The 13,242-nt window shown below is 43.2% G+C and overlaps 1 protein-coding gene across 2 annotated transcripts in view; it reads right to left on the bottom strand.

The window, feature by feature from the left end:
- Positions 1 to 12,269, bottom strand: part of plcg2 (phospholipase C, gamma 2) — a 98,722-nt gene extending 86,453 nt beyond the window's left edge. For both annotated transcript variants that reach the window (XM_088995726.1, XM_088995727.1), the window contains exons 1-3: positions 12,124 to 12,269; positions 9,153 to 9,345; positions 225 to 374 (exon numbers count right to left, since the gene is read on the bottom strand). In XM_088995726.1, the coding sequence (XP_088851852.1) occupies positions 225 to 374; positions 9,153 to 9,336 (334 nt within the window). In that variant the 5' untranslated portion in view covers positions 9,337 to 9,345; positions 12,124 to 12,269. The remainder of the gene's footprint in view (positions 1 to 224; positions 375 to 9,152; positions 9,346 to 12,123) is intronic.
- Between the last annotated feature and the right edge of the window lie 973 nt (positions 12,270 to 13,242).

The following is a 13,242-nucleotide window of genomic DNA, read 5'->3' as shown; positions in this document are numbered from 1 at the left end:
CAAAAAACAATAAAACCATGAATAAAATGATAAATAATAAAATAGCGAGAGACAGGCACAGGGAGACAGAGTCATAGAGAGCTAGAGAGAGATAGAGAAAGAGAGATGAATGGACGGACGAATGGACGGACGAATGGACGGACGGACGGACGTACGTTAGAAACCTGTTTATACACAGGTCTAGTTGAATTCTAACATTGAATATGTTAATATATCGTACTTACCTCTCAGGCTCAAGGTGTTCAGAACAAACTGTGATCCATAGAAGATAGTAAAACAAGTATTGTCATCGTGTTTATCCTTGGCATCTTTGAACCTCTCAAAGTCTTTTGAATTTCTCCCTGGACGAACCTCTCGGATTTCAAAGAGATCCACTGAAACACAGAAGAGAGTCGTTCCAATTGTGCAGCAGATACTGACGCGATGTGGGTAAAAAAAATATTCAGTCGGTTCCGACCAAGCAACAGTTTATTGAACATCTAGCTCTAGTAGTCGTTCTCTTCTCCGGTCAGGTCCTTTCAATATGAAGGCATCACAGCTATTACCACGGTTACTGTTAATCACTCAGTTTTCTCAATCATTGATTCAGCTCTGCAATGTTCGGTCAGTTCAAGAAAAAAAAACTACTTATCATATATAAGGTAAAAATTGGTGCATCCAAAAGATAGGCTGCCATATGAAAAACAAAGTAATGTAGTTTATTCCATACATTGTAAGAATGGAAATTGTAAAGAGCAGTACATTGAGGTGACTAAACAAATTCTCAAAAAAAAACTATCAACATCGCAGGGATAATACTAGTGGGCCTCAATCGACAGTACATGCACCTAAAAGCTAGCAACCACTCATTTGACGACAATGAGGTTAAAATCTTAGCCAAAGAACATAGATGGTTGAAAATCAATCTCTTTTCGTCAATGGATGCTACAGCTGCGTGTTTGCTTTCAACATTTAGCTTGTAGTCGACGTGCACATTCCACCATGATGTCCCTGATCCACTGGTGGAAAGACGCTTTGATCCTCTCCTCTTTCATCTAGAACTGCTTCATGTCATCACAAAGAGGGTACAGCAAGTCCTGAAGAATGAATGTCTCTCCGTGTCTTTGTTTTGTCATATTGTCTCTATGCTGTCATATTATTTGTTATTTAGGTTTTTTTGTTCTTTTGACTTCAAGACGGCGCCGCGAGAGTGGCTGCCTTTCCAGCAGCTCATGTATTTTGTTTTTCTACTTTCATTCCTTTCATCACTTTGCTGCTGTGAAATGTAAATTTCTCCACTGTGAGACTAATAAAGGCATATCCAATATCCAAAAGGGAGGAAAAGAAGTGATTTTCATAAAACAGCTAAATCACCCCCCACCGATATGGTGGGGTGAGGTTTAATTTGGATTGTTCGTACAACAGCCTACTTAGGTAAAATAGGATTAGGATTACTGATGAGGTGATACCGGTGGAAGTGGGGCAATCAGGCCAGCCGTTAGTCAGGACAATAGAAACAATCAGTGGAGCCGCATGGATTAGTCCTTTGCTCCCCCCAACCTAAGAGCAGGGACCAATCATAGCAGAGTCCGGCACCGCCATGTCAGGACAGTAGGGACAGATATATATATATATATATATATATATATATATATATATATATATATATATATATATTATATATATATATATATATATATATATTATATATATATATATATATATATATTATATATATATTATATATATATATATATATATATATATATTATATATATATATATATATATATATATATATATATATATATATATATATATATATATATATATATATATATATATATATATATAGATATATATATATATATTATATATGGGGCCAAAACTACCAGTAAGACTTTAGTTCGCTGAAGAAGCATCTTGGATTGGAAGCGAAATGTCCGACACCTTCAAAGAGGTACAGAAGACAGCTGAAGAAACCTTTTCATCGCTACATTTGAAGGCTATGTTAAATTAAATACCGGTGAATGCCAACAGAGGTGATTGTACGGTCTGTTAGGGCCCCGAGATGAAACGTTGCAGCGGCTGGGGGAGTTTTAGCCATTGTTTGTGGTCATTTTAATGAATAAAAACATTGTGAACAGTGGTGTATATTTTTTTTGCCTGCACTTACATTACCACACTTCTTTAGGGCAAGTACCTTTACTTATCTAGCACAATTCAGAAAATTCTACACAAATCAAAGTGCGACAATACAATACAAAAGCATCATCGATTAATTATCATATCATAGCCAAGTCATAGTAATATTATTAATTAATATTATTAATACATTTCATTAGCCGGCCCGGTAGTCAAGCGGTTAGCAAACTAACTTCTGTCACGTTTCGGTTTGCGACCTAGGGGTGGCACTGTAGGGTCCCGCCTGCAGCGGCACAGGTGTTGGTCGTTTTAATCAGTGGCAGTTGAAAGGACTCCTGGAACAGCCATTCAGCGTCCGGTCAGGTTTGTTTCATCCTGTCATATTTTACTCATGGTTTTGTTTGCTGCTTTGTTGTTTGAGATTTTGTTCCTGATGACTTTATTTCATACTATTTGTCAAATACACCTTGCCCCTCCCTTCTGTCGGCAATTTTGGGGTCCACCACTTACACCACCTTAAAAATCCTAACAAAATAACCTGACATACCACGAGATCTCGCAGGTACAAAGGACTGGTCTCATTTCCCCCCTGTGCCTGGTAGCGCACGTCCACATTGGACCATTCCACGTCCACGACGAGGCGTGACACGTCCAGGCCGAGACCCGTACCCATCAAGCTATCGCCTTTCTGTTCTTCAAGGCTTGCCATCGCCTCCTGGTTCCTGTTTCCTGGTGAGGCAAGGGTTGCCGTCACCTTCTGGTTCCTGTTCCCTGGCGAGGCAAAGGTGCTGTCGCCTTTTAATTTCCTGTTCTCTGGTGACGCAATGGTTGGCGTCGCCTTCTGGTTCCTGCTTCCTGGAAAGGCAAGGGTTGTTGTCTCCTTCTTGTTCCCTGGCAAGGGAATTCTGGAATCAGTCCCTTGAGGGAGGAATACTGTCACCGTTGGGGTAATTCGCCATACAAACATCTCTGAACATCGCTCGCTAATCTTTGTTTACATTTTGGATTTCCTGATACGTCATATCCTGCCTTCCTTTACATGATGTCGCATTTACATTACGTCACATCCTTTCGCGTCACACACGGTGCGTCGTATAAAATGCTCTCCCTTCTAGTTTGTCTCTCTCTCTCTCGCCATGCTCTCTCCTTAAGCCGACACTGCGATGCCTCCGCGCTCTCCAAGAATAAACCAACTTTCTGTTCTACACCTGGCTCCCTGATGATTTAACAATCCTCTTTCATCAACACCCGTCGAAGCATTGAACCAAGGGCGAACGATCAAAATAACCCAACAGTCACGTTTTAGTTTGCGACCAACGGGTGGCACTGCAGGGCCCCGCCTGCAGCTGCACAGGTGTTGGTCGTTATAATCAGTCGCAGTTAAAAGGACTCCCGGCACATTAGTGTCGAGTCATTGATTGTTTCACCCTGTCTGGTTTATTTCATCATGTTATATTTTACTCATGGGTTTGCTACTTTGTTGTTTTAGATTTTGTTCCTGCTGACTTTATGTAATACAATTTCTCAAATATACCTGGCTCCTCCCCCCAGTCTACTTTTTTTGGGGTGAGCCAACTCCACCACCTTGCAAATTGCAAAAAGTGGGGATTAGACACTGCTGACCTGGATTTGGGCCGTTGTGAGCCAGTGGCCTGAGCACTTCGAAAACCTCCTTAACCCCACCAACCCCCCTTCCTTGGAAGAAGCAAATTCATCAAATCAATCTAGTGTTCTTCCATCATGGTTTGGTTTGGTTTGGGGCTGCCACAAAAAAGGCCAGAACACGACTGCAACAGACAGAATGGCGGGAAACAATATTTAGCACCTCCTACCCACCCTGGAGGACTTCTACACCGCAAGAAGAAAGACTGGAGAATCCTACCAGAACCCGCGCACCCTGTCCACCACCTTTTCCATCTTCTCCCCTCAGGCAAGCGGTCCCATTCCATGTGCATCAAATCCAGCAATCAATTAAAATTATTCCCTCTAGTAATTAATTCCCTATACAGTAACCAATTTTTTAATTGTAGTGTTTACAATGGTGTAAAAGCTTGTGCAAGAGCATTCCTGCTTTTATCATTGTAGCTCTAACTTGAACCATTGATCCTGACCAGAGAACCATACACTTTAAAGCACTCAAGATCTTCTGCATAATTGCAACCTTGTGTGATCACAAACACTGCGACTGGACACTTGATGGTTTTCTGTACTAATTGTACACACTAACTGTTATAGTGGTGTATTCTATTACTGGTTGTTCTATCACTGCTTGATATTTTGCACATTGTATCATAGCTGGCATTAGGTGGAACCTCCGTTCAATAGTAGATTTACAGGATGTCCAAACTCTTTGTCATGTCCATGTTTATGATCATACTAATGCAGCCTGTACAACAGGAGACAAATTCCTTGTGTGTTCTACATACTTGGCCAATAAAGATGATTCTGACCCTGAACATAGCAAGGAAAGTGCCTCTGGATTGGCAGACCGGGGTGACCAAAGCTGCCCTTTGTCACTGATTCTGTACATAACCTTTATGGAGAGAATTTCTAGGTGCAGCCAAAGCCTTGAGAAGGTCTGTTTTACAAACAAATTCATGGTTGTGCTATGGGCTCACCAGTTTCACCCATAGTGGCTAATCTGTACATGGAAGAGATGGAGAAACAGGCTCTCGCATCCTTCCCGGGGACAAAACCTAGACACTGGTTTAGATATGTGGACGATATTTTTGTCATAATTAAAAAACAAGAAATTCAATCCTTCACAGATCACCTCAACTTGGTAGATATCAACATTAAATTTACTCGTGAGGACATTAAAGAGAACCAACTCACCTTCTTGGATTGTAAAGTAATTATAAAAGAGGACAGAGCCCTAAAAACAGAAGTCTTTAGGAAGGCTATGCACACTGAACAATATATACTTTTCGATTCTATCCACCCTTTACAACACAAACTAGCAGTTATCAGAACCCTCCAGCATAGGGCTAAACTAATACCAACAAGCGTCGAAGGTAGAGGAAAGGAGTCTAAACATATCAGGAGAGCACTCACTAACTGTGGGTACCCCCAGTGGTCATTTAACAAATGTCAGAAAGAAAGAATAGGGAATGAAACCAAAAATTATGAAGATACAAAAAGGAGAGGAGTAGCAGTACCGTACATTGCAGGAGTTTCTGAAAAACTACAGAGTCCTTTGGCAAAACAAAATTCCTACTTATTTCAAACCGATAAACACTTTAAGGCAAAAATTAGTACATCCAAAAGATAGGCTGCCAAATGAAAAACAAAGTAATGTAGTTTATTCAATACATTGTAAGAATGCAAATTGTAAAGAGGAGTACATTGGGGAGACTAAACAAATTCTCAAAAAAAAACCTTATCAACATCGCAGGGATAATACTAGTGGGCCTCAATCGGCAGTACATATGCACCTAAAAGCTGACAGCCACTCATTTGGCGACAATGAGGTTAAAATCTTAGCAAAATAACATAGATGGTTTGAAAGGGCAGTAAAAGAAGCAATTTTTAAAAAACAGCTGAATCCTTCTTTAAACCGATAGTGTGGGGTGAGGTTCAATTTGGATCATTCATACAACAGCCTACTTAGGCAAAATACGATTAGGAATACTGATGAGGTGATACCGGTGGAAGTATTTCAGAATTCAGCCCAGTTGTTAGTCAGAACAATAGGAACAATCAGTGGAGTGGCAGTGAGTTGTCCTCTGCTCCCCCCAACCTGAGAGCAGGGAACTATCAACGCAGAGTCCAGCACCGCCATGTCTGGACAGTAGGGATATATAAATAGGGCCTAAACTACCAGTAAGACTTTAGTTTGCGGACGAAGTTTCTTGGATAAGAAGCGAAACGTCCGACACCTTCAAAGAAGTACAGATGATGGCTGAAGATGGACCACTCCTGTACGACATCGATGGACCACTCCTGTACGACTGAGAGCTTACACAGACATAAGGCCTGTTTTGGTGACCTCACGATAGCAGCTCTGCTTTTTGCAGATGATGTGTTACTGTAGGCTCTCTAACTCTCACTGGAACATTTTGCAGCCGAGTATCAAGCAGTTGGGATGAAGATCAACACCTCCATATCTGATTCAATGGTTCTCAGTCAGAAAAGGGTGGAATGTCCGCTCCCCAGACCCTGGGGAAGACAAAGGACACGCTGGAGAGACAATGTCACCCAGCTGAGTGGGAAGTATGAGTTTCTCTACTAAAGTCGCTGCACTCGCGGTCTGACCCCAGATAAGCGTCGAAGAATGGATGGACGAATGACTGGCTAGATGAACAGTTTGTCCATCTGTCTGTCAGGTCACGCTTGAAGAGCTGAATGTTCAAGCTTGCCCCAGACACAGTTTTTTCGGGCTACAAATGCTACAAAGGTCACAATCATTACTTTGTTGTGATCTACTGTCTAAAGTTAGACAGTAAAAATGGACCCATGCATTTGGTATTTGAGGGCAAGTCCATCCATCCATCTTCTGCCGCTTATCCGGGGTCGGGTCGCGAGTGCAGCAGGTTCAGTAGGGAAGCCCAGACTTCCCTCTCCCCAGGCACTTCTTCTAGCTCGTCCTGGCGGATCCCAAGGCGTTCCCAGGCCAGCTGGGAGACATAGTCTCTCCAGTGTGTCCTGGGTCGTCCCCGGGGTCTCCTGCCAGTGGGGCATGCTCGGAACACCTCACCAGGGAGGCGTCCTGGGGGCATCCTAATCAGATGCCCGAGCCACCTCATCTGGCTCCTCTCGATGTGGAGGAGAAGCGGCTCAACTTTGAGCCCCTCCCGGATGAACGATCCTCTCACCTTATCCCTCAGGGAGAGCCCGGACACCCTACGGAGAAAGCGCATTTCGGCCGCTTGCATCCGGGATCTCGTTCTTTCGGACACAACCCATAGCACCATAGATGAGGGTTGGGACGTAGATCGACCAGTAGATGGAGAGCTTTCCTTTTTGGCTCAGCTCCTTCTTCATCATGACAGATCGGTACAAAGTCGGCATCACAGCAGACGCCGCCCCGATCCGCCTGTCGACCTCTTGCTCCCTTACACCCTCATTCGTGAACAAGACACCCAGATACTTAAACTCCTCCACTTGAGGCAAAATCTCCTCCCCGACCCGGGGACTCCACCCTTTTCCGGCTGAGAACCATTGTCTCAGATTTGGAGGTGCTGATTCTCATCCCAGCCTCTTTACATTCGGCTGCGAAACGCTCAAGAGAGAGTTGGAGAGCTCCACTTGAAGGCCTCAACAGTACCACATCATCTGCAAAAAGCAGATATGCTATACTGAAGGCACCAAAACGGAAACCTTCAACGCTTCGGCTGCGCCTAGAAATTCTGTCCGTAAAGGTTAGGAACAGAATCGGTGACAAAGGGCAGCCTTGGCGGAGCCCAACCCTCACTGGAAACGATTCAGACTTATTGCCGGCAATGCGAACCAGACTCTGACATCGGTCGTATAGGGACCGAACGGTCCATATCAGGCGTTCCTGTACCCCATACTCCCGAAGCACCCTCCACAGAACTGCACGAGGGACACGGTCAAACGCTTTCTCCAAATCCACAAAGCACATGTAGACTGGTTGGGCGAATTCCCATGCACCCTCGAGGACCCTGCTAAGGGTGTAGAGCTGGTCCACTGTGCCGCGGCCGGGACGAAAACCACACTGTTCCTCCTCAATCTGAGGAGGAATCGACTTTCCGACGGACCCGCCCCTCTAGGACCCCTGAATAGACCTTTCCAGGGAGGCTGAGGAGTGTGATCCCTCTGTAGTTGGAACACACCCTCCGGTCCCTCTTTTTAAAAAGGGGGACCACAACCCCGGTCTGCCAATCCAGAGGCACTCTCCCCGATGACCACGCAATTTTGCAGAGGCGTGTCAGCCAGGACAGCCCCACAACATCCAGAGCCTTTAGGAACTCCTGTCGGATCTCATCCACCCCCGGCGCCTTGCCACCGAGCAGCTTTTTAACCACCTCGGTGACTTCAGCCACAGAGATCGGAGAGCCCACCTCGGAGTCCCCAGACACTGCTTCTCCGATGTACTCTGCCTACCGGTTCACGACGTCTCGAGTCGAGGTCAGCAGCGCCCCATACTCAATGTACACAGTATTAGTGGTGCACTGCTTTCCCCTCCTGAGACGTCGGATGGTGGACCAGAATTTCCTCGAAGCGACCCGGAAGTCGGCTTCCATGGCCTCACCGAACTCTGAGGGCAAGTCAATGACAAATAATAGTCCTGACAATATAACATTCGAGGCGGCCTATCAGTCTTAACACAGTACCACTTAGTCCCACAATGTGGAAAATGTTGCGAATCAGACGCTCCCCAGCTCACGGACATTCAAGTTAGGACAAAACGGTACATCCGAACATTATTGCGGGTATTGTATGTCAAAAAATGTTTAGACAGAGATGCTGTAAGTTAGATTGTGTATTACGCGCCTTTTTCCGGCCTAGCTCACTTCCGATTGCCCGCGAAACTCTGCTTCACGCACGCACACAGACACATTGAAGATTTCAAGGGCTGCATGTTGACGCAACAGACATCAAGGCTGACCAATCAGCGCCTATGCTGAAGTGTTGCCAACGAGTTCAGGCCCCAATCCGTCGAACTCGCTTACGATTGGCTGCGTAGAGTATGTGGACGGGGAAGACATCCCTTTTACCAGTTGACGCTCAGAGGATGAGACGCCAAGCTAGTTTACAATTGGTTGTGTAGAGTATGTGGGCGGGGAGGAAATCCCTCTTCCCAGTTGACGCTCCAGGAGGACGCATGAACTTAATAAAGCTGAAGATGCTCAGTAAAAGGCTGCCAAACACAAATTTTCAATACTGATATGTATGGCATATTCGCACTACAACTGTTGAATTTCCCTAAATTCCAATAAAACACCAGAAACGGAAAATGACCGGTTGTACATTTTTTGAGAAGGGGGAGAACCTTAAGTTTGCGGTTTGCATTTGTAACACAGTACAGTACTACAGTATAATTCAATAAAATGACAAAGTACTCACAGACACCCTCAGTCCTGTCAGCGGTGCGTGTCCAGGCCACCTGATGTGTTTCCATAATGACTTGAACAGTAAGCCTCTCCGCCTTTTGCCTGAAGACGGTCATGACCATGCCCATCTCCATTTCCCTTTTGATCATATTTTTTCTGTACTCCGTCATCTCTCCCTGCTGGCCCCAATACGCCATCTTTCCAGCCTTGGAAGAAAAGGACACAAAATAATAATGATGTTTTGAAAACGACAGTAGTATTCCATGGAGACTATTTAAAGGACAACCGACACCCTTTTTTTTGTTTCCGAATTGACATCAGAAAAACGTTTTATACCATCTAAAATACCCAAAAGATATTTTTAGTCAAGTGAAAAACACCAATAAAAATGACTTGGTGTCAGAAAACGACTTCAAAATGAAACCGGAAATGGCCAGTTTCAGAAGGTCCCGCCCCCTTGTTCGTGATGTCACGCCAAGACGTCTTGCCTTGCTGGAGAATCAAAACAATGGCTTCAGTTTCGGAGAAGATGCTTTCTTGTTACTCATCCAGTTATGAATATGATTCAAAAAGTTCTGAAGAGGAAAGCATACATGTTTGCAATTGATTAAAGGACTCCTCCCATATCAATTCGAGCCGTCAATGACAGCAATATAGCACCCAGAACATGCAGAAGATGGCGCCCAAACTCTGTTGGAAATGGGCTGATTTATCTGCTGGGAATTTGTGTCAAGCTCGTATCAAATAGTAGTCTTGGTGCAACACACGATTCACCATGGCGTTATTTATGTGTTTTCCTTCTAATTCCGCCATCAACACGGATCAACACGAAGTTTTCAGACCAAACAAAGTACCCAAAATGCATTGTGTGTCACATTCCAGACGTGACGTCACGTCAGAAATCGTCACCAACTCAAAAACAAGACTTCCGGAATATTCAGCGCAAGTCTTAAAAGGTCAGATATAGCTTTAATATGCGGTGGAATCTTTGTAAAATACGATCAGTAGAAGTCATTGGAAGTGATTTTACAAATTATGGACACAACTTGTCCGGAGGCGTCGGTTGTCCTTTAAGACAATGTCCTCATTAAATTTCTTGTTAAAACCCTTATCGGTCTCTCTCCCTCTCCCCCTCACCCTCCCTGTCTCCCACTCCATCTCTCCCTCTCTCTCTCACTCAACTCCTTGTACAATGTTCAACATAGATGTCAATGGATTCCACAAAAATAGCAGGCAAGAAGAAGAAAACCGTTTCCACGCTGCTGATCGGCTCGATTGAAATACAGTAAAGTCTCGTTATATCGATATTCAAGGGAGTCCAAAAAATATCGATATAACCGGGACTATCGATATATCCGACCCTGTTTGCATGTAATTTTCTCCGTGCATGCATAGAAATAGTATCGATATAACCGGGACTATCGATATATCCGATATCGATATAACGAGACTTTACTGTATTTTTTTTTCAATCGTGAAAACCTGTGGTGAGGCTACACATATGACATTTTGATTCCACCTCAACTCCAAGCCATTTCAGAAAAAAAATATCAAAGAGAATTTCACAAATTTTGCCAAGTCATGAAATATGAAACTTGATCTCTGTCAAAGTGCTGCACATATCACATCCGATTTGTATATTTCTAAGATGTTCCTCCGTATTTCTAAAGTGAGATCGTATCGATAAACAAAGCCGCCTTTGATGGCCTGCCTCGCTGAAATAGGAAATGCAAATACTTCACCATGACACATTATTAGTTGGCCGAGCGATGTTTAAAGGACAACCGACGCATCCGGACAAGTTGTGTCCATAATTTGTAAAATCACTTCAAATGACTTCTACTGAGCATATTTTACAAAGATTCTACTTCAGACAGAGAAAGAGACAGAGACAGAGAGAGAGAGAGAGAGAGAGAGAGAGAGAGAGAGAGAGAGAGAGAGAGAGAGAGAGAGAGAGAGAGAGAGAGAGAGAGAGAGAGAATATTGGTGTGCATTGATTTTAGGAGGTCCAAAGCACCGAATCTTGAATCACATGTTTATCGGTTTGGCAGAAATCAACAAAATCGCAGAACACAGTTGCTATAATAGTAGGGTCTCTTAAAGGACAACCAACACCTCCGGACAAGTTGTGTCCATAATTTGTAAAATAGCTTCAAATGACTTCGACTGAGCGCATTTTACAAAGATTCCACCGCATATAGCTATATTTTACCGTTTAAGACTCGCGCTGAATCTTCATGACGAGCCCTCACTCTACGTCACTGAAGGAACGCCCCTGACCGAGAAAGGACACACAATGCATTTTGCGGTACTTTGTTTGGTCTGAAAATTGATATGGGAGGACTTCTTTAATCGATTGCAAACATTTATGCTTTCCTCTTCAGAATTATTTGAATCATATTCATAAGTGGATGAGTAACAAGAAAGCATCTTCTCCGAATCTGAAGCCATTCTTCTGATTCTCGAGCAAAGCAAGACATGTGCGTGACGTCACGAACAAGGGGGCGGGACCTTCTGAAATTGCCCACTTACGGGTTCAATTTGAAGTAGTTTTTAGACACGCAGTAATTTTCATTGGTGTTTTGCATTTGACTAAAAATATCATCCTGCGTGTTTTGGGTATTTTAGATGCTACAAAACGTTTTTCTGATGTCAGTTAGGAAGCAAAAAAAGTGGTGTCGGTTGTCCTTTAAGAGAGATTTCGTCAGGCAGAGAGGTGAAACGCTTCGAATTGTTCCGTATTTCCGTCTCATTATTGTCATTTCGTCCATCTGCATCCTTCACATAAATGCCACTTGCCGACGGAATAACAAACGACCACCGCAGCCGACCTTCGAATGACTTCATTCGGAGGTTCACTATTTCGTCCTCCCTGTCAGCTTTGTCATCTCCCCAGTGAAAAAAAATAATTCCTCTCACTTTGCACAATTCACTGCGGCGCTTTCCATCCGAAGTGTTTCGGTTTTTTTATTCGAATTTCTTACCTTGCAAGTCGAACAGATAGATCCTTTAGACCTCACGCATTAACCACGTACAAAAATATGTAATGATGTTTTGAACGATGTCGAATGAAACTACGGGCGTCAGTGTTGACAGTGACATTCACAAAGCTATTAGTTCCTCTATCTGACTCTACAAGGAAGTCAAGTCAACTCATAAGCATGAGCACGGAAAAAAAAACAAAAAAAGTCCGGAAGCAAGGGTGATATATTCGACGCAAAGTAACACACGGGAGGCTTTTGGACCAGATTGTGCTGTATGCCAACTTCCAAATTGTAAAAAACGTCATAACGTTGATGCAATTCCCAGTATTCTATTTCAATCAAACAATTGATTGACTTTTAAAATACAATGAATCTGAACAACTTTGATTTCTGTGTGTTTAAACCTCAACGTGGTAATGAAAAGTAACGCGTGTGTGTGTGTGTGTGTGTGTGTGTGTGTGTGTGTGTGTGTGTGTGTGTGTGTGTGTACAATTAAAGAACAACCGATATCACTTTTTTGTTTCCTAACTGACATCAGAAAAACGTTTTATAGCATCTAAAATACCCAAAACACGCAGGATGATATTTTTAGTCAAATGCAAAACACCAATAAATATGACTTAAAGTGACCAAAATCTGCAAAAAAAATGAAACCGGAAGTGGCCAGTTTCAGAAGGTCCCGCCCCCTTGTTCGTGATGTCACGCCAGGACGTCTTGCCTTGCATGTAGAATCAAAACAATGGCTTCAGATTCGGAGAATATGCTTTCTTGTTACTCATCCAGTTATGAATATGATTAAAAAAAGAGGCAGAAAATGGCGACAAAGCTCCGTATATATATATATATATATATATATATATAAAGTCTCGTTATATCGATATCGGATATATCGATAGTCCCGGTTATATCGATACTTACTTATACTTATCGATACGTTTCCTATGGCAATTTTTTTTTTGAGATACACTCTTTTCGCCTTACACACTCTGTCTGGGAACCAATTAAGAGTTCGTAAGTGGAGGTCTCACTGTACAGCAAAATGCATTGACGTGCATTCAATGTATTGAATAAACGACATTACCTTGCTTTTCATTTGGCAGCCTATCTTTTGGATGCACT

The sequence above is a fragment of the Hippocampus bargibanti genome, linkage group LG05 (assembly GCF_051943395.1).
Source record: "Hippocampus bargibanti isolate YZ-2025 linkage group LG05, ASM5194339v1, whole genome shotgun sequence".
Taxonomy (NCBI): Eukaryota; Metazoa; Chordata; class Actinopteri; order Syngnathiformes; family Syngnathidae; genus Hippocampus; species Hippocampus bargibanti.
This window is presented reverse-complemented; position numbering and strand designations above follow the sequence as displayed.